Consider the following 27,567-nt stretch of genomic DNA (forward strand, 5'->3'; position numbering starts at 1 on the left):
TTTATTGTACGTTATCGCAATCTCTGACAAGAATGAGTTCAGATTTGCTCACAGGGAAGCATAAAGGAAGCACGTATTGCATTTATCTCAATCGTAAAAACCGATTGCTGAATGGAACAATTTTATGAAGGTGAGATCATGATTCACTATATATACTCAGCTGTATTGAGCATTAAAAGAAGAATAAGTGTTAAGCATTAAGTTCCTACGCTGTATACTGAGGTCAATCCTAATGGGTTGACGTATGAGTTAACACTAACCATCTAACCCCCTACAAAATACTTTGTTTCGATAACGTCAGTACTAAGAGCTGACCAAGCAGGGAAATTTACTGAACCCCTGGAAAATGCTACGCAGGTAAAATTAAACATTTTTGTTACCTTAGTTTCAAGAATTTTTATAACTTCACTTTTAACATCAATAACAGTGCCAATCCTGCAAAGAAGTGAAGTCAAAGCATGAAGAATCAAATGCTACTGAGTAATTTAAGTAAAACAAGTTACTTCATCTGCAAGTATGAGTTACTTTCAGGAGTGCATGCTACACAATAAATCACGTGGCTCATAATGGAAAAGCACAGTTAATGCCGTTAAGTTCTTTCCAGTTAACATCGAACAACAAGTATGCAGAATAAGAGTAAACGCACTCATAGTACACTACACTGAGAGGCTTAAAACAAGTATCCATTAGTACTGCTCATAAGGCTTGTCTGAAAGCTTCTACAGGATTATTCCCGCACTCCAAACAATAGGACAGTACTTCAACCACCAGCTAAGTAGACCAATTTTTCTGTGCTTGTGGGAAGAACATGTAACAGCAAAGTTTAAAATGACGACTACTGTCCTTCTCTTCCTACACACTGGGTCCCCAGGCCTCAGAGTCCACAGTCTAATAGGAGTAGAGCTTAAAATACAAACTTACATTAAAATTTAAAAGCTAATACTAGGAACAGTTCTCCTTTCTCATCCACCCTTGTAAAAACAAAGAAAGGAGAAAAATCCAGTGCTTCACAGTTATGTAAGAAACTAAGAAGAAAAACAAACTTCAGAAAGAAAGTAAGTCATATATAAATTGGTCTGCAATCCCATTTGTTTTCCATTCCTGCTTTAGTCATTGCCTGTTCTAGGCATCCTGCTTGCAAAAATATTCTGTCATGCAATATCTCCTGTCCATATCCCTGCTCCAGTCAGTTATTGTCAGGCTGTCAGCAACTACCAAGAACCACTGCCACCAAGTCAGCACACCACAAAACTGCAGCAGTGTTCATCTGGCTTCTCTACCTGCCAAACTAGTCACCCACCTTGAGCACACTTAAAACCCTACAGAAATACGTAGCAGGTTAGACTGCCATAGGACTCTCAACACCATACACACTGGGAGTGAAGGCTGAGAAGGCAAAAAGTGGGGAGTATAGAAAATCAGCAAATAGAAAAACAATTGGAAAGTGGCGAAGTAGTAGCCATCTGTTCTTGCGATGCTCCCTGTATGAGGTACTAGCACCATAAAGCAAATACCAGGAATTTCAGCTATTCAGTCTTACTATTCTCAGTTTTTTTCCCAGGAAGATTTTTATTTTTGTGACAGGGACATCTGAGATTTCCTATCCTGTGAATGAACTAAGCAGCCACTTTCCAGACTAAGCCATTCCATAAGAACACCATAGTATTATTCTTCTCTTACCTCCCTCTGAGACAAAGACAAGAGAAAAGAACTTGCTTAGTTTGTCTCCTATCTCATCTTCACATGTGCTTCAAGAAGGCAACATTTGTAGAGTCTTAGACTAAATTTAATAACTATGACTATTTTTTTCCCATTCCCCCATAATGTTAGTTTATAGGTCCTAGAATTAGTCAAGCATTAAAGTAAGAGAAAGATTTATGGCTGGAAAGTAAGCTAACACTTCAAAATGGTGACACGACTCAAATTACCAGACCAGGTTCAAGTGAACCAAGAGATTACCTTGAAACAAAGAGTTGGTGTGTGGGGAAACTAGAGTTCTGCAGTAGCACTGATCAGAAAGGTTTGCAATAGAACAGCTCCATAATTTCCCAGAAACCTGTATGAACTACAGTTTTTGCACAGATGCAATACAAAATAAAAGATAGAGGTTAGCAGGTTTCACAGGTTCTAGCAACTAGAGCCAAGCAGCCAGTCAGACAAAGCACTTTCTACTGCTCATATGGAAGACACAAGATCTTTGTATTTATTACGAAAGGACTGCAGTACCAGTCAAGCAACCACACGACTTAACACACATTAGGAGATCAATGTTTCATCCATGTTTCATCCTCTAATGAAAGTGGGCTCACCTTAGAGAAAATCCTTCGTCTCACAAAATCTAACACTTGTTTGGGCACGTTACAATGCAGCACCATGACAACATGTCTCCTCTTAGACACTGTTCAGTGCTCTCTGGTTGTACAAGCAGATGTGGACTTAAATTTCTCATAACATCCCAGTGACTGTATACATAAGTAGAGTGAATTACAAACAATGTGATAAGAAATACTACTGCAGATAACACCAAATGCGAAAGCTCAACTTGTGATGGTGACACGTACAATTTGCAACTTTGATCGTAACATGTCCAATTCCTTTTACATTTTCCATTTTCAGTTGTGATCAGCCCAGAACCCTTCAAATTTATTACCATAGCTCTTCAACAAAAAAATACTAAAAAAATGCACAAGATTTTAGTATTAGGAACTGTTTCCATACAAACATTAACTGCAATCATACTGATGTTTTCTAGATATATTTAATTTCTCCAAACTATAGTTCTAGGCATCTGCTGAGCTAAGTGCTGCATTTTTTTATCTGTACTATCTATAACCAAATGGCAATGAGACAACACTTCCAAATATCTATGAAATCAGAGTCTGCAGAGAGTCTGGAGAGAAATATGTTCAGCACTGACCCACGTGATCCTGCATGAAGAAACCTCACCATGAAACTACTGGACATGAGGCAAGTGAGAAAGAGGTTTTGGAAGATCAGGCTTTTGTGAACTTGATAACAGTGCAAATGGATTGAATAATAATGGTCAACAATAATCTGCAAAAACTGTTTGTCATCATCTTATAGAAAGCAGGAAGCTTGTCAGCAGAAAGTGATACAGGAAAACTTAAGGAGGGGAACACCTGGCTCCTTCTAGCAAATGGAACAGTCAATTAATGAGGCATAATTTCAACAGTGCAAGTCAACCAAGTCAACAGCTGTGAGTTACTGCTCTAGACTAGATGCATCCTACCTCAGCTTCTAGGCAATACAGGCTGGTATATTACACCACAAATGTAAGGTCAGTATACACACATTATTAGTAGCTTAAACATGATATTTCAGAAGAGGGTGAGAAAAACAGACTTGTCAACAATAAGATTTCTTTAGAGAAAAGCATGTGAATTTTATAAGCCCGTGATTATTACAATAAGAACACTACACATGCTTTGGAGACAAGAAAACTCAGAAATTCTCCCTGATTTATGACATAGATTTCAATCACTCGTATGACTGAGACTGAGTTCCAGAATTTTTATTGTAGGTTACTACTCTTTGGCAAAAGACTAAAAAGTAAAGGTCTGAAATCAGATATTCTACCCTGAAGCAAAACCTAAAAATTTATCTTCCACACAACCAAACATACACTGCAGCGAAGACAGAGGACATTAAAACTGAATGCCATTTTTGTAAGAATACCACATTTGCAGTGATTTTACATTCAAGTTTCAGAAAAGGAAGGGTAGTATAGCAAACTAAACTTCAGTGTTTATTTTAAGCAGCAGCTACAACTTTACCTTGCATTTCCTCAGCAGCTGCTGAATTTACCTGTCTTGTGGGAGCAGATACTCTTAACTTTTATAGCACTTTTAGCTTTTTTTAATCATTTAATGTTACATACGTGCAATCAAGTAAAAAGTTACATGCTGCACTTCAAAATGAGAAGAACTTAAAACTAAACAGCTACTATAAACAGGCTATAAGCATTTGGTCATATTGCTTTGTTGAGACCATGGTCTCTGTACAACTGCAAACAACGTGGTAGTTTTACATTAAGTATGTATATACAACAGCTACTGTGAAAACAGTGTCCCCTATTTTATGATGTTGGCACATCAGTGGTGCATGCTAGTGGTATGGCACTAAAGCTTGAACCTTCCCACTCACAGCCTGTTATGTTTTATTGCTGTGCAACAGTTGACAGATGAGGGGCAGTCTGACAACAGCATCTGAAATGGAAGAGTGGATAAAGTAAAGGTATTGGACTGAATTCCTTCATGTGGAACAAATGGTACCCACTGTCATTTGTTGAGGCTTGCTGAACACTTACGGAGACCAACCAGTGGATGTGAGCACAGTGAGAAGGTGAGTACTGTGCCTTAGCAGTTGGAACAATGGGTCACCTCCAGTGTTGCAGATTCCTTTAAAAGCATGGCATGCAGGCTGCTGCTCATTACTGGTGAAAATGCATAGCTAATGGTAGTGACTACTCTGAAAAATAATGTCTGGTACCTGAGAATTTGCTCTATCAAACAGCATTATTGTGCTCATCTGCTGTAGTTCCCATGGAAATAAATGGGAGGTGGTATTTTTGGAATAACTTACGAACATCCACATTAGCCAAAGGGATCTGTGAGTCAACAATGATCCCTAAATATGTGGGCACAATAACTCATTCCAGACAGATTCTTTCATCAGCAAGCTAAGTGACACTGATGTCTCATTTGTCAAATAGTGTCTTCTTAATGGTAGTCCCTACATGGAGGCTTCATAATCTTTGGTAATATCACATTTTAATTTCCTTACTTTCAGAAAAACAGGTAAGTAGATCAGTTGCCAGGTGGCTTAACTCTTGTTCAGAACATGCTTAGCTAATATGACAACACCAATATTTCACAGCAGTAAAGAATGGTGACCCAGCATACCAAGTTGTGCATGCTTGAATATGATCAATAGCAAACTTCTGCATGCCAGTTTTCTCCTTCACAAGCAAAAGCTCTAGATAAAAATGGAATACAAACTTCATAGTTAACTGTTGTATTAAAAGATACTAGCAGATCACAGCAGGGAGGTATGTTTGAGACACCGATATTATCTGCCAATGCATAGAGAGAGATCAGCATTTCTTGTTTTCTTGTTAGTTAACAATTCATTGCTGTGGAAAGCTGTAATAGCTGTGTTTGTATTGCTTATTCATTTATCCAGCACAAAATTTCTTAGTATTCCTATACTGGAGTTGTCTTATTGGCTTGGCAAACAGATCTCAGTTCCAACATGCAATGCATCAAGTTTCACTTCCCAAGCAGAGTATGCATCCAATATCAATGTGGACCAACCTGCATTAGACAGCAGAAGGCAGATCAGTGTTTTGCTCCTTTATCAATTCTCACTTGCTGTTCAGTTTGTATGAAAATGTATTTAGATTTCTGTACTCACAAACTTCTCATCAACTTAAAGTATTCACCAAGTATTTAGCACGTGACAGCTCATTTATGATCAACTGTTTAAATACAAAAATAGAGTAATTCTGAAATCCATGAGAAGACTTCCTAATAATCTGATCTGAATTGAAGAAACAGATGGAAAATTCTCTCTAAGCATACTGTAAAAAAGCTGAAGATGAATGAGAACAGATCTCAAAGCAGTGTTCTCAACCAAGCACCCACTATCACAGGATTATCTTAATACACTGCTTAAATCAGAAGCACTGCCTCCGATGCAAATTAGAAATACAGTTTCTCATCTGTAACAAACAACTTTTGGAACAAGACTAATATCACACTTTAGCTCACAGCTAAATACATGCTTCAAAGTACAGGAGATGCCCTCAGATAAAGGCAAATATGATCTCTTTCTCCAAACAGATCCAAACAAGACTGTCATCAGTTCATTTAGCCCCCAGCTGCAGATTACATTTAAAGATCTTTCACACCACTTTGCACTATGCAGAAGGCATCAGGCTTTCAAACAAGGCCTGCCACTAAGTTTTCCTGTTCTATTCCCAGGCAAGGAGTCATCTGACACTAAGTAGCAACACTGTGAGCTTCTAGCACAGAAAGCATCAAAACCATCACTTAAGAAAGGATTATTTGCATATCCACCAGTAAGATCCAAAGGCTCATTTCTGTTAGCCTGCAGCAGCTTCACAATTGGGACAAGCACTAATCCCCAAGCAACTTTAATGAAGAATGCTAAATGTGAACTCCCAACTGCAAGATGGATAAACAGCTTGAAAGGCCATCCTACAAAAAGGTGAAGTACCACTCACTTATCTCCTTCTACTTTCAGAAGGAAAAGTCAGAAAACAGCTAAGAAAAGTAGCTTTTTGTTTGGAGGAACTGAAGTCAATACCTATAGAGAAGATTAGTTTGGTTTTTGCACCAATCAGCCTTCAGCTGAAGACAGAAAGGTATGTCATCAGCTCTGGTTTCTTTGACATTCCAAGGACTTCTGGTGATCACCATAGTGAAGAGACTGGCACATGATTTGGTAGCAAAGTCAAATAAGTAGGACTGAAAGTAATTTCTGTAGCTTAACCCATAATGTTAGAGCATGAATCTCCAATTCAATAATTACGCTACACTGTCTTAAGAGCAAGTCATCTGCTACGTATTAGTGCTGATCATTAAGATCCAAAGGGTAGAAAAACTACCCTAATTCAAACGCACAAAATCTAGCTAGACTATCTAGCAAGAAAAGTGCAGTGCTCTGAATAGCCTCTCAGCTTGATCCATTTTGTGCCACTGAATAGTGCCTGCCTTAAGAAGGCTCAGTTGTCAAATGCCAACTGAAAAGAATCACCATGAGTACAAAGCCTAGTGAATTCACCAACATGGATCCATTCTGGCAGTTTTAAAAGCCAGGTTCTTCAGGAAGGACTGCCTTCTTTTGTGGGAAATTTGCTTCCAAATTTACATATATATATATATCAACTATGTGTAATGTAGTCAGCAGAAAAAAAATATGACTTCAACATAATCCCAATTTTGCCATCTTCAAAATACAACACATCCCTAGTCCAAGAACACTTATTCTAGAAAGTGAGGGCTGAGAACCTATCTTATGACAAAGTGCATCTCATCAACAAAACCATTTATGGTTAACAACAGTAGGCATTACCTACATTCATGAGTAACCAAAGCCAAGAACACACCTTTATATTCACAACTCATTCTCACACCATGCACAACTAGAACTTTTTGGACCCTGTTACAAGTGTTATCTTCAATGTGTAACAAATAATTACAAAAAGTATTCTCAAAAAGCAATAGGTGTTATTTAGAAGTAATGTAAGTGTCATACCAATATTTTCCTCACTGCACATTAGCAGAATGAGGACTGGAGATTAAAGTATTTTGTGATATCCAAAGCCCTGTCACTACAGCCAGACCTCAGTACTGTCTGAACAGCACACTAGACAAGATACAGGAGAACGTCAGCTTAGCCACTCCACTCATCCTTGGCAGATACAAGTGTGTGGGTAAACTAAACACTAGGGAGTATTCACACCCCACATTTCATGGGTTTTTTTCTTGCTGTTATTTTTTTGAGGAGTTTTTTTTGCCTTTTAATGTTTTAATAGAATTGTATTATTACATTATATTATTCTACAGGGCCCAAGACAAAAAAAGCCAAGAAATAGAGTGCCAAAGTCAATATTTCTGAACAAAAATAATGAAATGTCAACATAAACTGTACATCAATGTTTTTTAATTTGACAGAGCTTGGAATTCACAAATGGAAATGAGACAAACTGAACATTGCCAATGATCCTTTCATTTGGTTATTAAAGTGCAGACATCCATCTGGTAGTTCTTTCAAAATTAAACAACTGGTCTAAATGCATGCACTCTGAGCACCAGCTGTTGGTAAAAAGTACTAATCGACAGAGTCACTCCGCACTTCACACTTGCATATTCTAAGACTGCACATGTCAATTCAAGAGCATACCCTAAAGAAATTGGTTTAAATGCTGCAACACAGAAGCTAAATTAATTAGTTCACTCTTCTCCCTAGGTAGAAAGTTAAATCCCTACATCTTTCAAAAAGAAAGTTTTGAATCAGCAATAGCTACTAGGCACTGCTCTAATAATAGAGCTGAATAATTATATAAGGCTTGAATTTTTATCTGCTTTCCAATATCACAGAATGGTTTGGGCTGGAAGGGACCTTTAAGATCACCTAATTCCAACTCCCTGCTATAGGCAGGGACTCTTTCCTCTGGATCAGGTTGCTCACAGCCCCATCCAGCCTGGTATTGAATGCAGCCAGGGAATGGATATTTACAACCTCTTTGAACAACCTGTTCCAGTGCCTCACCACCGTCACAGTAAAGAATTTCTAATATCTAGTCTCAATCTGCTCTCTTCCAGTTTAAAGCCATTATCTAAAAACTTCTTCTAAAGAATCAGAAAGCACAGAAGATTTTAGAGCAATTATAGTACTCACATACAAAATTGGATGAAATACAAGCATTTATTTTTTCTGTTTGGAATCTAGATGATGACTAGATCCTTCAGACCAACAATGTCTGCATTTTTCCTGAATTTATTCTGTAAATGAACAGAATTGCATGACATCATCTGACAGCGCAGACTATAGGAAAGTGAAAAGATGAAACCAACATACCTGTTATTTTGTCCCTGACAAGCTTGCAAGACTCTATCTCACCAATGCTGCCAAACAAACTCTTCAGCTCTTCTTGTGTCATGCTCTGTGGAAGGTAGTTGACTATTAGATTAGTCTTGCTGTCTTCCGTGTTTCCAGAATCAATCGGTGAAGAGCAATTGTTTATAGTGCTTGAACCATGGGCTGTATTATTGCAAGTTGGTCCATTAGACAGTTGTGTTTCCATGGCAGCAATTACCTGCTAAAAATACAGAAAAATAAGAAACATCAAAATTCATATTTTACCCTCTTATGGAGAATCCAGACAAGAATCTTAAAGATCCGCTACTATGCACAAGTGGCACTGTCACAGCCAGATAATGCTTCCACATGCAAGAGCACTACTGAAGACTTTTAAGTGTTGCCCTGATTAACAATCTCAAACTTACAGGCAAATTAAGTTGTCATTAAAATCATCAAGATGTACCTCAATTAATACCAAAAACTTAGTCCCCTCCTCCAATTCATTTAGGGCATCACAGACTTCCTACTACAGAAATAACCAAGAACTGTCCTTTTTCAAGAGCCAGCAATGCTATCAACTCACAAGTGACAAGTGAGGTACATAGTCCTTAAAGTATTTGGTTTTTTTAAATTATTTGGAGGTGTTATTTCAAGATAGGTGGGTATATAACTGTATACTGACCCAATGTCTAAGAGCACTAAGAAGATTAATAATTTAAAAGGAAATACCTAGAGATGTAAATGAATGTGCTGAAATGGAAAACAAACTCTTCCTTCCTAACTTCTAGAAGATTCTTCTGCCACTACATGCTGGAAGTAGGTTTCCAAATCTGTTTTGATTAAATTGATAACGTGGGGTTCTCTCTACTCCTTTCCTCTGTATTCTAAAAACAGTTATTTAATACCTAAAAGTAGGTTGAGGTAAAGTATCAAACAAGTGAGCAATTGCTACTTCCGAAACTCTGTGTTCCACCTCAAAGTGACTAGTTGCTATAATAGGCAGAAATGGTCCACAGGTACAAAGACTTTCTGCCTCTCTGACAATCATCCACTATTAACAGTTGGTAAAGAGCATGTTTTCTAAATGGCAGCCTAATGAACAAGGCTTAGGTAGCCTACTGAGGACAACTTCTATAGAATTTTCTGCTGACAGTTATCTGTTAACAGAACATTTAACAAAGAAGCAACACTTGTGACATTTCACTGAAAATTCAGTAATTACTGAAATCCAATATAACACTAAGATTTCTAGGAGGAGTTCTCACACAGGAAAATGTTTTGTGAAGTTGTAGAGTAGCATCAGGTTGGAATTTGTCCTAACTCCCCTCTTCTAAGCAGTATATCCCCATCAGTGCATACCTAAAGACCTGGTTAGCTCAAGGAAGGCAAATCTTAGTTTCCTAAAAGTATCAAAGGAGGTTAAGAGTGTCTGAATGAAGTTCAGACATGCCCAGGAAGATATTTCTGTTTTGCATACAAGCATATTTTCCAAAAAGTTACTTCAGCACAGAGAAAGAAAAGGAAGATCCATCTATTCAGAACATTTAACATAGAAACCCGTTCTGGTTCTTCTGAGGAGCTACCACTGGATCAAAAGCTTTTTATTCCCTCATGATTAACCACCAGGTAAACTACTACTGGCACTGTGAGGAAAAGTCTGCTGAAGAGATGAGAACATAGATGATCCAAAGATAAATTGTTTTTCCAGAACTCTAGTGTATTTAGCAGAGCTGATAGCCACCAATGCTTTCTCTTCATACCATAATTATGGCTGCTTCTTTTCTCCCCTTCCAATCAAATTTTAAGTGTACACTAACCAAAAAATTAGACGGAGTTAGCAAGGACAAGAAGTCCTCACTTAACTGCACATTTATTTTCACGTTCAGGTGGCAAAAATGCTATCTTAAGCCAACATTCAAATGAACAGCTGCAGTAGCCTGTGTGTGCTGAAATTACAGCATTTCCCAGCTATAGAACCATCTGCTCTGATGGAAGTGATACTAATGTTTTACAATTAATGCATATTCCATTGATAGATTGGATACAACTGCTCATAAAACACAAGCCACATCTTCAGAAGTTACTAAGTATTTTCTATCCAGATTGACCCAAAATAAAGTTAAAATTTTTAAACAATTTATTAGAATAAATTTTTTAAACACACTTTAAAAATAGTAATCATTAATACATAGCATACAGGTTTTTAAAGTTACTGCAACTTAGTATTCAGACCATACCAAAACAATGTTAATGTAATACTACACTCTTCAATTCACCCACCAGATATTTTGAATTATCACTAAAATCTCATTAGAAGAAAGGCAAGCCACTGCAGTATAATTTCCACAGGAGATCACCATATAACAGGTAAGTTGTCATGGTACACCAGTGTAATCTAGACCCTGACAGAATAGGGACACAGCCTACAGCCTAGAATGAAACGTAGAACAGCGTTAGCGTTCCGAATGAGATTGGAGTTTGGTATGGCCTCAGCACTATTAACACGTAAAAAAAGTAGCCTACAGAATTTAAGAAAAATCCCACAGACCCCAGTCCAAGGCTCTGCTGCCCACGAACCACTTCTAAGCAGAGAAGCCACATCACACAGTCTGACTGCCATGTTAGTTTGGAGTTGCCGTCTGCAATATGGACACAAAAGGACTGTATGTTAGATTAGCAAGATAATGCAACAAATCAGTTTGTACAAATTTACAGTAATTGCATTTATATTCCCAGCACGTCCACGCAGTGTGGCTTAATTGAATTTGAGGCAATTCCAATCTAATCTTTCCAGATTTGTTATTTTTCTTGCATGAATTAGGATGATTATTTTTAAGAGAAGATTTAAAAGATCATTACCTCTGCATCTACCCTGGAAGCTACCATAAAAACCACTCCACACCCAGAAGGAATCTTAACATATACAGCCAAAACCCCCAGCTGTGATTTTTTTTTTTTGTGGTGTATTCCTCCCCCCACTCATCTCAGAGTCTTCAAAACAGAACGGGAAAGACAATTTTCGATTAGCATGTAAGGTGTACCACTGAAGAACATCTCCCCTTACATGCCTTCCCCAGTCCAGAAAAACACAGAACATGCTACTTGGCAAGGATCCAGTCCATAACCAAAATCCTAGATTTTAAAAATTAAAATTTTGCACAAAGACATTCAGAAAGGTTCCTGCAACAGGAACTTCCAGAAGGACCATCTGCAGACATGCAAGTTGCAGGAGAGTTGAGGGTTTCTCAAGTGCAATACCCAGAGAAAATAATCAATGGAGTAACTCTTCATAATGGCATTTCATTTGCTTTAAAAAAAAATTACTACAAATCTAGTTGTATTTCAGCTGAACAGTGCTAGGAGGATATCACAAAAGCTAACGGACCATTTGCAGCTAATTACAGCTTTTCCAGATCTTAAATACAGCCACAGTACTTAGCAGGAATAGGAAGAGTACTGCCATAGTTTGAGGCCGGTGTAAATTCTGGATGCTTCTAACCCCGTGGTTAGCAGATGAAAAACAGTAAATCTAAACAGTAAGTCTAAATTGATCTAAAAGAAAGTCAGATTTTGTAAGAATGCCACATCCAGGTTTTTACAAACAAATTTATCAAAACTGTTTTTTTTTTTAATTAAACACTTGAAAAACTTGTCCTCTCATTAGTTTGTTACCGAAACCTTTGTGGTTAACTGGCTTTACATCGAGCCTTTATTTTTTAATTCAGGTTGATATTAAGACTTTTAATCATTACTGAAACTGTTCATGCAAAGACTCTGTTATCAGCCACATTCTCAATGGCCTCAAACCAAGAACAAGGCACAGACACACATTTCTAAAGCACTCCGTGGTACCCAAGCATGTTCAATAAACTGCTTACTAGAGGAGGTCTGTTATGTCTACACAAGTTTTATTACAGAAACTGCATTAAAATGTCAGATCATCAGAATGTCAGATGAATCTGTCCTACCTCTGCACATCCAAGCAAAGCAGCAGCAACTGGTATTTGCTTCCTGCACACCACAGCTACAGACTGAAAACTCCTATTACCCATATGTACTTAAGGTGCACTCACTGCAGGCACCACTGAGCCCCTAGGAGAATCACAAAACTTCTCAAAAATCAAAGTACCTCATTTCAAGTACTTCCAGCATGCATAACACTGCTTAACAGCTTCGAAGTTAGAGTCTTTTTACATCTAATTTGGAAAAAACAATTCTTACCCTTTTAATACAACTTCCATCTGACCTGAAAAATAAGGGATATGGCCAACTTTGCCAAAGAAAGTCATGACTTTTTCAAAAACTATTTCCAAACTAAACAGCACTATTAGAAGATTAAAATGGTTGCATTTTAACAAGATTCTCAAGTTAAAGAAAGCCCCAGCTAGTGGACTACACATGGCAACAGTTTTTGACATTACTACCCTTAGAATATTATTTTCCAGATGGCTACAACAGCTTGGCAGTCATTGTATTCAATAACTGGGAAAAATAAGTAGACTATTAAAGAAATGCAAGGTTGTCTAATACACTAAGGTTTATCATAAGTAAGCAGGAAAAGGAGTTCTGCTGTTTCTTTTCAGTCCTCAAAGGGGAACCGAAGAAAGTTGTGCAGTCCAGCAAACAGTGCTTGGTTCCCTTTAGTAACACACTGCATTGCATTGTGCACTTCAATTAAACTCACTTTTTATTTATCAGGCACAGTTTTAAATCCAAATAGTCTTAAAAACTAACTGTGGCATTAACTGAATCTGTTTCTAATTAGCTAATTTTAGTTAGCTGATATTTAATTCATGAGCATTGCCTGCATGGCAGAAAAGGAGTTCTTTTCTAAGTTTTTTTTTTTTTTTTTTTTAATTTAAACAACAGGAGTTAAAGGACATAGTTTAAGTAATTAGTACTATTTGCCATGGAACAATTCAAATTAGTTTTTGTTTTTAAACAGGGCTTTAGAAAATTAAAGCAAGGCATTGCTGAAGATCAGCAATGCAATATTCAATGGTCTGCTACTCCCTTCCCCTGAAAAATAGGTATTTTGATACAGAACATGTTCAATTGTTTATACTAAGAAGGAAACAGCAGCTAAGGCTGCATCCTGGTAGCTCTGACAACAAAGGCAAAAAGGTGAAAAAAGTGAAAAAAGAAAGAGACTGTTGTTACCACCTCAGGTGCACACAATAGAGAAGCCTTCACTGCATCATAATTACAGGTGGAGATCCTCTACTATCTGCTTTTATTAATTTTCTCATCCACTCCTGTGCATCCTCGTCATCAAGGGGGAAATCATTTCATATGGGCTTTATACACCTTTATACACTTCTACTTAGAAATACCACAACAAAATCACTGCATAGCCTGTCCCAATTAAGCTATATTCTTTCAAACGGTATTATGAAATAAAGGTGATCACAGAAAATCAGCACCTTGAATCTAAGTGACCAGACACCACATACTGAACACATGCCTTGCCTCCTCAAGCAGGTTACTACTTGTCAGAAGCAACTAAAGCTGCACCATGAGATTAATACCTCCAGCTTCAAGAAGGGTCACAACTGACACAACACACCTGAGGTCCTCAGAGACCCCACCCAATCTTATGAAGAACACAGCAGAAGACTTTCAGAATATGCCTTTTCCCCTTTGGGTACAGACTGTGCAATGGAAGTGAGGCATCACATGTTGCTGTCTGGGTAAGCACAACACAGACTTAAGTTTCATGACATCAGCAGCACAACAAGAACACACGGATGAGAACAATGTCCCTTGTATCTTCAAATATGAAGATCAATTTTACTTAGCCTCTGCTTGTAATCTCTTAACATCTGGTCTGTAATACGCTACCTACTTTGACTATGTACCAGCAACGAAAGCTATTTAGCAAGGGTGCCTAAGAATATCCCTAAACACCTTAAAAAGGGAAAAGCTATGGATTATTTGAAGACTTATAGAAATGCAATAGCCCTGACATAATTTGTAATGTCAGTTTTGCTTTAAAAACAAAACTGAAAAAACGTATTTCCTTCAAAAATACGTAAGTGTACTGCTACTTGTACTTTGATGGTTACCCTGTGTCCACAAGTACAGACTGCTTGGGGAGTTTGCACAAACAGGTGCAGCAGATTCTTATTTTAAAGCACCACAACACAGTATTTCTTCTCCAAGAGCCCTTCTCAGTAGCACATCTGTTCACTTGTCCTTTTTTCCATTATAACTTTAAAAAAAATAGCAGCAAAAACTGGAACAGCAAATTGCTCCAACAGAAAATTCACTCAGTGTAAGAGAAAACTAACAGCAGAGAACCCTTGGATTTATGCACACTACAGTTCTGAAAACAGACTTTGTTGGCTTGACCATGGTCAGTGTTAAGAGCAAAAAGAAGAGTAGTCACTACACAACGACAACAGCTTACTGTGCAGCCTCTCAAAGGCAACCACACTAGAAGGAAAATCTTCTGGCAATCACTCTGACACAAGTCACAAAACAAGGAGTAACTGTTACACCTTGGCCTCAAAGGCAAGAGGGAAGGCAATGAAAAGGACAGAAGACGGATATCAAAAGGGCACATGGGATGTAAGCAAAAAGACTAATTAATCGTTGTGATTAACGCTAAAGAAATTAATCTGAGAAACTTTTGGCAAGAAGAGAAACAGCCAGACTTGTCTGTTTCAAGTAGGTCATAAGTGAGCAATTCTAGATGATTGAACAGGACACTGTCATCAGTAAAGGCACACTCTTTCTACCAAGAAACACCTTAAGAGCTCCAGTACCTGCACCAAAAAGACAAGAAAAAGCATGTGGAAGTTCATAGGGAACACTAGGAACATATACCTGAAGGAATGTCTCCAGACAACAGGCAATGCTTCTGAAAACTCAGCAGTCCACCAAACACATGAGCTGCTCCAAACACTGCCCCACTAACACTGCTACTGTGTGAAGTAGCCAATACAAAAGACTTTTAAGCAGGTCTGAAAAAGTAGCACAAGTGCAACACTAGAAGTTACCTGTAACACCTGCATTTTGTTAAATGATTAGTTCAAGTGAGCTTTCAGTAATGTAAAACTATGTATTTGTAATCATTCAGGTCAATCTAGAATCAGAGTGCTTTTACTAATGTAACTACTTACTTCCAGCACAAGAAAGCATCAACATTAGCTCATGCACAAGATGAAAGAACCCAACCTAAAACTATACTTCTCCTTTTCACTGCCTTCATTCATTCAAAAAATTTAGGCCAGTTGTGGACAAAGTTAGATTTATTATATTCGAATTCCTGATACAAGTCACATTGGGCATGTGTGAACACATAATATTGCTGATATGAGCGCGCAAATCCCATGAAAAATATCACTAGATCACACAGTTCAAGCCTGAACTCTCATCTGGTTCCACTTGCCCCAGCTCTCCAGCTTGTCCAGTCTCACTGAATAACAGCACAGCCTCCTGGTGCATCAGCCACTCCTCCCAGGCTCACACCACTAGTAAACTTTCGAAGGTAGACTCTACCCCTCCACTCAGGTCACTGATCAAGATGCTGAACAAGAACAGCCCCAGTGCCAACCCCTGGCATCGTAAGAGCTGTGTGTGTTTATCAACAGCCAGGAAAAAACAAACTAGTTTAGTCTGATTCAGAGAATACACTCAAATTTAAAAGCAAACAAGACAACTTCTGATTAGAAAGCATGCCTCCAAAGACATCTTTACTTCATCTAATCTCTCACTTATGTACCCAAAAAACAAGGCTCAAAGATTCTGCCCAGACTTCCCAGTATCTATGACGCAAGAGGACAAGGCATGAAAACGGATTCCTCCAAAAATGTTTAGATAAACTCTCAACCCTTCAGTTTTTCATGACAGCACTCATCTTGCTAACAGCTCTTCGTTAGCTGCAGAGGTAGCTGGGTCCAAAGCCCAGAAGTAACAAACACAGCAACAACACATTTTGATAGCTCTGGATCTCCCTGCCCTGGAAAAACAGGGTAAATCCTCTCGATTCCTCTTCCATAAAGGACTTTTTCTCTCCTCAGACAAATCATAAATGAAAAGTAAGCAGGGAGAAGTTCGGCAGTTAATATCCCCACTCCTTATAATTCTTGCATACACAGCAATATATACATTACTCAATCCCACATCTCCAGTCCCACAAACAGAAAAGAAGCAAACTGCTGGAAGTAAAAAGCAGCTTCCACACAGCTTTACCCTCCACACGTTCTATCAAAGCATGTGCACCTGTATACCTGCATAAGTCCTCATCACCCACGACCTTGAAGAGAGCCATGTTACAGGCTGCAGATAACAGTTTTAGATCTGAGAAGAATGCTAACAAGCAAAATATGTGCAAGAGGAAGAAACATTCAAATCTGAAATACACACCACCAGCCTTAGATAGCTAAAACAAAGGCATAAATTAAAACCAAAACGTGAAGTCACAGGAGGCATCATTTTGCAGTTTTCTTACTTCTGAACAGACAATTTAAAGAGGATGAAGAACAACATTTCCACTCTGAGAATGACACTAACAAGGGAAAAGTAAGAATAAGGATTGTCCTTCCTAAACTGAAAAGCTAAAGGTATTAGGATTCCATAAGAGTGAAAGCAAACAAAACAGCAAAGGACAAAGTAATGTCAGTTACATCCTGATACGATTGCTTCAGTGCATTTCTAGCTGATTAATTTCAAACATTAATCCCCACTTTCCGTCCCCTGTAAAATACCTAGAAATAGAAATGCCCCCCCCCCCCCCCCCCAGTGGGCATGGGGGAAAGAATCAAATCAAAAAGGACACTATTCAAGCTTCTCAGTCAGTATTTTCCATCTTCTTAGAGCTAAGAGATGCTCAAATATTGTTTACAGATGTGTGAAGCTTCCACTATTTCTTAGTATCTTTGCTGGAAGCATACAGAAAGGTATGAGCAAATACACCGATAAGCCACGTCAGGTAACCCACTAAGTATGAGCAAGTATGGCCAAAACTAGACTTCTTGCATTTTATTCTGAACACCTATTACAAATTAAAGCTATGCAACCTAAGGAATATTCTTAACCACCTGAAGCTAATAGTCACTTATTTCCAAAAAAACAGCTGCGACACTCCACCCTGCCTGTTCTACCAAGAGCAGGAAATCATTGCAGTCCCTTGAATGCAGCAGACTTTCACAGTAGCAGATGAAGAGAACTTTATTTCCTCATCCAGCTATACAAGTAATGAATAATGCAACACAGATAGAACATGACAGATCCATATGCTGTACTGAAATGACTTATCTGCAAATTTGTATAATCTACCTAAAAATGTTGAGAGACTTAAGTAACTTTCCTGCTGTAAAGTAACCTTGTACTTGACTAAAATCAGCAGAAAAATCTGAATTCATCTTAAGTTTTGACCTCTGTGGATGGAATTGCTGCAAAAACAGTAATGTGAGTCAAGGTGCCAGAACTGCTTGTAAAGTCTAAAAGATGGATAAATCATTATTAACAGATACTTATAATCATCTCCATAAAATAAGTTTCCAGGACCACATAGCTCCCACACACTAGCACGTCAGCTCAACCTTTCGCTGAGATGCATCTAATTTGTCCTCCATCTCTAGCATTTCCCAGTAGTCTATTTCACATTTAATGCCACTAAACTGAATAAACACTCCCCTTGTTCTTCATGGGCTAGACTAATTTTTTTTTTTATATCATTTAATGCAATACCTTGTATTAGATCCTATAGCCAAGCCTATTCCAATTTCCATCTAATATATTTTCATATCTCTATGTTTGCTATGTCCGACCCACTAAAAATTCTCTCTATTAAGTATGAGATTTTTCAGCATATTCTATATTTTCTTTTTAATTAGTTTTGAAAGGCTGACTTACAGCTGTATTAAATGTCTCATTGCATCAAAAGCCTGAAGTAATACTCCATTCCACAGTAACATTATATCTAACCCAGAAGCAAAACAAACAGCTATCATGGAATTACATCGCTGAGAGAGCTCCCAAGTACACAGAGTTCTATCTTCCTCCAATTTATATTATTCTCTGCACATCTTCCAACTTCGATATTAAATGACAGGCCAGAGAATTGCTCGTGGAGTTGCCGAGAAGTCTCAGGATAGCATGAAAGCAAGAACAAAGTCAATCCAACAGCACATGGCCCTGAATAATTTCATGCTTTCCTGCCTTTATATGAATGTACATAGAGTTCTAGAAAGTCTCCTACACAGCCCAAAAAATTCTAACACATTCTACAGGATGAAAATGAGCCTGGCTGGAGAACTACAACATGAGTAAAATTTTTTTTGCTGCAAAGGATTTTAACAGGTGGAAAATATGATACTAACATTATCTGACTCAAGATGTCCTCGTCTCTAGCATGGAAAAACTCATGTGTTCTTACTTAGAATTTCACAACAGCCATGGACAATTCTAAGGTAGTTACTTTCAGCTAGCACCTGTGTTTGAGACACGGAAGTTAAGACGTTCTTCTCTAACACTCTTTGGAATTGATCTGTCAAACCACATTACTGTGCCATGACACCCAAAGGCTGACCTCTGTCAAGCACTGACTACATCAATACATCACATGGCAGACTTCAGAGCATGATACTCCTCTTGACATGGAGACAGAAATCTGCATTTTGAAGCTTTGCTATTTGATTCATATAATCACAGAATCATAGAATCACTAAGGTTGGAAAAGACCCACAGAATCATCCAGTCCAACCACTCACCCATCACCAATTCATCATGAAGTACTTACAAACAGTATCAAGTCCACTTTTACAGAATGAACAATGAACCTAGTGGGAAAGAATAAGGACCTGAAAGTGCCAGGTAGAGCAGAACACCCTGAGAACCAAATCACAGAATGGCCTGGATTGAGAAGGACCTCAAAGATGATCTAGTTTCAATCTCCCTGCTATGTGCTGGGTTGCCAACCACCAGACCAGGCTGCCCAGAGCCACATCCAGCCTGGCCTTGAATGACTCCAGGGATGGGGCATCCACAACCTCCTTGGGCAACCTGTTCCAGTGTGTCACCACCCTTTGTGTGGAGAACTTCCTCCTAATATCTAACCTAAATCTCCTGTCTTAGTTTAAAGCCATTCCCCCTTGTCCTATCACTATCCACCCTCGTAAACAGCCATTTCCCCTCCTGTTCATATGCTCCCTTCAAATACTGGAAGGCCACAATGAGGTCTCTCCAGAGCCTTGTGTTCTCCAAGCTAAACAAGCCCAGTTCTCTCAACCTTTGCTCATGGGAGAGGTGCTCCAGCCCTCTAATCATCTTAGTGGCCCTCCTCTGGACCTTTCTCTCTACATCTTTCTTGTACTGGGGGCCCCAGGCCTGGACGCAGTACTGCAGATGGGGCCTACAAGACCAAGTAGAGGGGGACAATCACCTCCCTCTTGCTTCTGGCCACCCTTTTTTCAATGCACCCCAGGATACAGTTGGACTTCAAGGCTGCAAGTGCACACCGCTTGCTCATGTCATGCTTCTCCATCTACCAGGCATCATCAGTAAGCCACTAACGACTGTTCTGAAATAGTATGCATCTTCCCTTGAGATGCTTCCATCTTGCAAAAAATATGATGCTTTCTACAGAAACTTCTGAAGCACAACTGCTATTATACAAACATTTCACTAGGAGGAAAATATAAAAACACAAAACTTATGCAGTGGAGACATGCTCGCAGTAGACAACAGCAGACAGTACTGGGCAAATCAGAATGATTGACAGACCTCGTATCAGACACAGATTCTTGTACTGTCCTGTATGACCACACCTTACCATCAGATATAAGATTCTCAAAACAGAAAGGCATGAGCTGCACCACTTAGTTTAAAAGTTTAAGTAGCAGAAAGGAAAAGACAGATCCCTGTTTCAAGGAAATGCCATCCAGACTGCACTAGAGAGGTTCTTCAATAAACTGTAACAGCAACAGCTCCAAGTTTGAAAAAGGCAGTTTCTTCAGTTGTCAGCATGGAATAGCTCAAAAAAAAAAAAAAAAGACATGTCTGGAAGAACATTATTTACTCTACAATTCATTAGGACAGCAGCTTATTTAAGCACTGCTCCCTAAGCTTTAACTGCACATTTTTAAAAGAATAGCAGAACTAAGACTGTAGACAAATCATTACCTTGAATGAACTCAAATACGCAGAAGTGAGAATGGCCAAAATTTAAAGAAATCAGTCAATACAGAGTGCTGCACTGTCTCACAGAGAGCAAGGATTTTTTCCTCATGCTGTGGCTAACTAGTTCTAGGAAACTCTCATTCCATCTCCTCCTCTGCTGTGAAGAAGTCAAGATCTACTGGAACCATCTTGCAACTGTCTCCTAGCATGCAGATCAACATCTCCAGAACCCCAAGCCCTAAAAGCAATAATCTGTACATCCCTGCGTGAAATGTCCAAACTGTATGTCATCATCCTACTATGCATGTACAACATAAAAGAACACAGGAGTAAGTTATTTTTGAATTAACTCAGAAGTCAAATGAATCAAATTATTCCTTTCACTCAGAAAGCACACCACACATTAAATAGACCTTCCAGATAACACTAAACTTCAAGAGGCTGAAGGTTCATTTACTGCTTCACAATGTTTTGGGGGAAAAGTAGCAGGAAACTAAGTTCAAATACTCTTACTAGTAACAGCATTAAGGATAATTCAAATCTCTTACTGCAAACTCAGATTAAATACTGTATGAAATGCGTGGGTTACCTCCAGGTCATCTCCACAAGGCAGCACTTGGGATGAAAGATCTGCAAGTGCTCAGCCTACATGTAATGCAAAAAGCAATGCAAAAATATTCACAACTGTTCTACTCTTGGCAGAAAGCATATACCAAGGCTGGAAAAATTAAAGGTGTAAACCTGAAGTCAAGAGCTAAAAGTCACTTAAAGAGACTTCATGTCATCAAGACAGACATGGACAAAAGGAGGATGAGGTCAGGACACCGTACAAGTCAAAGCTGAGAACCAGCCTCCTGACACTAAAGACATTTCATCACCAAACAAGCTTGTAGTATGACTTCTAACCTGTAAGACATAGACCAGTGGCAACTTATCTCCCAGTCTTTGTCCCAAAACTACCACAAATTTCCAAAAGAAAAATCACTAAGTAAACTGCATGCACTTATGTTCTGCATCACACAAGCACATGCAGGTTTCAGGTTTTTCCTCCTCACACAGTACAGCTCATGCAACGGCTCTTTAAGGATTGTACTGTTTGTACACACACCTTATTGGAGAATGGACTCAGCACACACAAGCATCAGATCTTTCTCTTTTCTCAGCAGCTGGTAAAGTTTCAAGCTCCTACTACTAATGTAAAGCATCATTAGTATTGTTTCAGTGACTTATTCAGAAGTTCTCAGAAGGTTGCTAAAATCTTGAAGAACTGTAACAGATTTTGAAAAACAGATGAGCCAATATTGCTATTCATTTTTTGTTGGTGTAAGATAAAGGGGTTCTTGCATTTTATTTTCAATGGAAATCCAAAAGAGTAGATAAAAAAAAGCAGAATGACTCAACATCAAGACCATACAAAGTTCAAAGAAAGCTTCCTTTTTCCCTAGATCTGCAGACAATGACAGCAGCTCGCAAAGCTGTATTTCATTTAGCTGATGAAATTGCTAAAAATGTTTAGGTACAGAAAGTGCTTAAACACAAAGTTTCTCAAGTAGCAGAGACTGTCCTCACAAAAAAAAGACATTCCATATGGTAACTATTTTTATCCTGTTAAGCATCAGAGGTTAGAGAAATCACAGAAATGTCTCTAAACTACCAGCTCCTCAGCTGATTTTTTTTTTTTTAAATCTTTCACATAAGAAAAAGTAAGTTGGAATCATCTTTAGCACTGAAAGAACTCAGACTCAAGAACTATATAACTCCTTCAGGTTCATTCAGCTTAAATAACTTATCAGCCTTCCTAGTAAGGAATTAGAGGAAAAACAAGCATGATAACCTTTGGCAAAAATACCTAGAACATCCACAATTGATCAGCTAAGATCATATCTACGATGGTTCTAGTTTACTGCTAATGAATCATAAAGAAATGCTTTCTGCTACAATGCAAGCAATGCAGCTCAGAGCCTGCACCAAGCAGTTACCAACAACCCTTGACTGTTCTCACCAACAGGTACAGAACAATCTCTGTACTGTAGCCAAGCAAGTGCAACACTGAACATGCTGCTCTGTTTTATAATCTCTTTGGATATATTACTGCCATGTTATCAGACTAGGTAAGCAGTCTGATACATTCACTGCTGCTAGAAGATCATGTCTGATTCCTCAAACCCACAATAACTCACCTACTTTACGTAATAAGGAAAAACAGCAGTCTTCCTTCCTGATAATTCATACACAGATATCAACATAGGAGCCTGTGATCAGCCACACTGAAATTGGGTGAACAAACTAAGCTGCCTACATGACTATTATACAAACCTTTCCAAGTGTTCAATCTGAAAACAATAAAAAAATCATGCTGGGATTCTAGACAGAACTGTCTAGAAGATTTAAAGCAAGTGGGTAGTACAGTAAGTCTGTGACTGAACGTAAAACTTCAGAATACTGTCAGTTTTCTACACAAATACTTGAAGCCTGAGTAGTTCATTGGTAGCCACCAAAAGTTGTCAGCTGGCTGCCTTTGATACACTAGCACATTTTTATGAAGTTTGCTGTTTAAGATTGGGATTGTATTATAAAGTTCACTATCTCTGCCTCTATTTACAAGCATTTTTCCAGTTTTATGGGACTTCTCTGGTCTCCAGGGAGTCTTCTAATTAATCACTATAGCTACCAGGCAATCAATGAGCAAAATACTCCATTAAAAAATAAACTTAACTGTGAATGGTTTAGATTACTCAGTGCCTCATAATTATATACAATTACTTGATCTTCTTTTACCTTCTTTTTAAGAAAGGGGACAGAAAGAAGGAGAATAGTGTAGGAGAAGCTTCAGGAGCTACTAGAAGTGTTTAGCAGTGACAAAGATTTATCCACACAATGGGTACTTCAAAAATCACTATCTTCACAGAAAAGGAGCAAACAAAGGTCACTCTAACAAGGAATTAACACACATGCAGCTGTCAAAATGAAGTTTCTCTTGTTCAGCATTTCTTGTTTGCAGCACACTCCACATGTGGGAGGATTCACAGATCTGCTGGGGATAATATAGGAGGAATGGAAGAACAAAAACAAGCATTTGGTTCTAGTAAGTACTACAATAAATTTCTTTACACTACAGAGAGCGTCGAGCTTTTTACCTCCTTAGTCAGAGGATGCATGCCATTAACTCAGTATCCTTAAGGCAACCCTTCAGAAGGAAGCCAGATGAGTCTTGTGAAGAGGTAGATAACCAACCACACCAATCTGTCATGCAGAAATGGCTCTGACCACAGAAAGGTCTCCCAACAAAGACACAACCAGGTATTTCAAAAACAAGCTCAACACTAGCACTACAGCCTAAAATATGAAAGACTGGTTTTGGTGTTATCAAAAAGAATCAAAAGGAAACTGAAATTTAAGAACAATTTCAGGGGAAACATTTATATTCCCTTCAGGAAGAGTATCAAATCAATTTCAGTATTAGCTATATGGTAAATGCTCTAAAACCTACCTTACAGCAAACTGTAAGTACTTTCACACATACACACTCTGCTCCCAGATTCCTATAACCATATAAAAACAAAATACTGTATGAGAAATCATCCTCTAACAGTAAAAAGCAGAGATCTCAATAAAAAAGTCAAGGAGGAAAAACCATCCTCAATTCTAATCTTATTTTTCTTTCAAAAAAACATTAAGTGGTGCGGTATCCCAGCTGTCACACCAGTCTGTTACATTCTAATTTGCTTATGCAAAGTACAAATTGTTATATTTTCCTACCAAATTCACCACGATAAGTGGGTTAACTACAGAGACTAACATTACTAGTAAGACTTTTCTCCAAACACTGAGAAGAGGTATGACTTTGGGGGTGGAGTTCAACATTTATTGAAGACAGGTGTCAGAGAAGCAGCAACAGGAATCTTTCTACAGACCTCAGCAGGGAGTAAGTGGTAGACGTGATTCAGCTGGCTAAGAGAGCCCACTTGACAACGAGAAAAGTACTATCAGCTGTTTGCAAGAATATTACAATGGCCCAGAACTAAATGCAACCCCACAAACTAATTTAGTAGATTACATTCACCTCTGCATGCAATCTGCTCCTGGGGCTCCTTGTTCCTCCTGGCTTTCAAATAAGTGTTCACAAATTATTCAATCATACACAACCACAGGAGTATACTAAGAATATTTTCCTACCTACCACTCCCTTGAAACAAACTCCTTCACCTCACAGAGTTGCAATCTCAAATATCGGTGCTTGACAGAACTAAGGAGAACTAAAGTAACACTGATCAAGTTCCCAGACGGAATTCAATCAGAAGGTACCCATTCAAGCACTGAATTTGTCACCCAACAAGAGCAGATTATCCAACTACACAAGCTTAAGTGCAGTGTGACCCCCAAAAAACTCAGAACAGCCCCTTTTCATTCATGTACTTCATAGCAAAACCTACTAAAATTAAGGAAGTCCCACAGCTGCATTATATTACTAAAATGTACACGTAGAAACTTGAACAGGAAAATATCCCAAGTCAAGCCTGACACACCAATCCCATTTAATGCTGTAAGTGATGATAACGACAACAGCTTTCATCAGGTAAGCTCTAACACACTGGGAGCCCTCAGCTGCACAACCTTTGACTTTTACAACTTGCACATTTAACTATTTCACTTCCCATCCTAACAAGAAGACTGTTAACAATCCTTACAGACTCTTACAGAGAAGTCAGTCAACAGCTTTTTCAGAAGTGACTTTTACATACACAATACTATAATTGACAATCACGGAATGACTGAGAGGACAATCAAATTACCTGTCCTAGAAAAAAAACATGCCTTCATCTGGAAATTCTACCTCAGTTCTGTATACAATACTATCTCCAGGGAGAAGACTTTTTGGAGCTTTCTAAACTTAAGGAAATTGGTCTACTATTTAAATGAAAGAAAACTGATGTCCTAGTAAGAGAGGTAATCCCAGGGTTCATCAAGTGTATGGTCACCTGCAAGAAGCAGAGTTCAACAAAATAAAAGCCAAACAGGTTAAATGAGTTTGAATAGTTAAAGACTTTATGAAAGGCTCCGAAAGAAATTCTCCAGGTGAAATTTAAGCACCAGACCAAAAGCCCTCATTTTGCAGACCTTGCATTCTTCAGCCTCCAACATCTTCTGTTTCCTAGAAGTTTTCTGAAGTTGAAATTCATCTTGGTAAAGCATCATACTACATTACGTGAGTACCTGCCCTGCTAGCTATTTCCTTTTGAATGCATTGATAAGGAACCAAAAAATCCAGAAGGCCTGATTAAAGAGAAAGCAAATAGCATTTTCAATGATACACTTTCAAATTGTTCCCACGGAAGATGGGCAGAATACAAACATATGACTTCAACTGTTAACAATGCAAATCCTAGATACTATTACCCAGGAGACACTGTTTGAATTTGTTAAGACACTCATCAACATCTTATTTCATCCCACTTCTGTGATACTGTAATGGCAATTCTACCACTGATGCTAACAAGGGATCCATTTGTACCTAAGAACACTGTGCTAAGTCTCACACCTTTGCAACAACCCCTTGCATCTTTGAGCAGTAAACAAAGTCAAATCAAGATGACAAAAAAAAAAGCCATAGTACTATGGTTAACTACACAGGATATTGTCAGGTGGAATACCCAACAACTCCTCAGTTTCCTTTTCTGCTTTTTCATATCAATTCCTGAAGTCACACCTGCAACATCAAAATCATTCAAAAGGCAGATTTCATACCTCAAGTTTTACAGCAAAGGCCCAAACCATGTAGTGCTTGCACAAAAACAGGAAATCACAGATATGACAGTGATAAGCAGCAGCCATTTGTAGGTATCAAAGATCGGTGACAACTTTAAATCACTTTTCATCTCAAATCTACTTTACGTTCAAGAGAAGCCATTTTGCATCCTGACAGTGCTCCAGTAGCCCTATAGTATAGGAAATGCTGCAACAGGGGGCTGCTTCTTCAAGCAAGCCTCTTTTAATCTTTCATGTATCAGCACTAAGTATGTCACTGAACTCCAGGAGAGACATCAGATAAGAGACTAGAAGCTTCCCTGTATACACTTTGAGAAAAACCTCACTTTAAAAAACAGCTGTTTTCAGCAGGAGATGACAGGAGCTTACAAATAAGTCCAGACCTCATCTTTATTCTGGCTTTTAAAACACTTTCAGACTAACTGTTTCTTCAGAAATTTTATGCACTAAAGTTTTAAAAGACCAGAGCTTATCCAACACACTGTGCACCATTATTACCTGTCTCCTAAAGTGAAACTTTACTTCAAAAAACAACAACAAAAAAACCCAGCAAACCAACAGAAATGCACCAGGCTGCGCTAGCCCATTTCATCAGGCTTCACTTGGCTGCCCAGAGAAGCTGTGGATCCTCCATCCCTGGAGGTGCACAGAGCCAGGCTGCATGGAGCCCTGGGCAGCCTGATCTGGTGGGTGGTACCAGCCCATGGCAGGGGGTTGGAATGTGATGGGCTTTGGCCTAGGTTGGAAGGGACCTCATTCTATGATATGATTTGCTTCTCCTGAAGTGCCACCCTATCCAAACCCTTTTTACGTTTAGAGTGCTCTTCTACCATCTGAATTTGTTAACATATTGAAAGAAAATCAGTGTGAACTCAACGAATCAAACCCTTCCCTTCCCCCTCAGCACAATCTGTTGAGAGGGGTAGCACTGTCTCACAACAAGGAAATCTCACATAATAGACCATTTTCAAGCTCATTAGAAGTGTTAATGGACATGAGGCCCAAAATAGTAACTTTCCCTCAGCTCATAACACTTCTTGTTTGTAC

The 27,567-nt window shown here is 38.6% G+C and overlaps 1 protein-coding gene across 25 annotated transcripts in view; it reads right to left on the minus strand.

Moving 5' to 3' along the window:
* ELAVL2 (ELAV like RNA binding protein 2) overlaps positions 1 to 27,567 on the minus strand; it is an 82,813-nt gene that overhangs the window by 35,250 nt on the left and 19,996 nt on the right. For 12 of the 25 annotated variants that reach the window (XM_090131412.1, XM_090131411.1, XM_090131402.1 and 9 more), the window contains 2 exons: positions 11,177 to 11,267; positions 8,626 to 8,866 (listed from right to left, as the gene is read on the minus strand). In XM_090131412.1, coding sequence (XP_089987538.1) covers positions 8,626 to 8,866; positions 11,177 to 11,248 — 313 coding nt within the window. In that variant the 5' untranslated portion in view covers positions 11,249 to 11,267. Of the gene's footprint in view, positions 1 to 8,625; positions 8,867 to 11,176; positions 11,268 to 24,244; positions 24,297 to 24,513; positions 24,544 to 27,567 lie in introns of those variants that run through there. The other 13 variants (XM_031609524.2, XM_031609521.2, XM_090131408.1 and 10 more) reach the window with 5 other exon arrangements.

Source organism: Phasianus colchicus, chromosome Z (genome assembly GCF_987193195.1).
Source record: "Phasianus colchicus chromosome Z, bPhaCol1.hap1.1, whole genome shotgun sequence".
Taxonomy (NCBI): Eukaryota; Metazoa; Chordata; class Aves; order Galliformes; family Phasianidae; genus Phasianus; species Phasianus colchicus.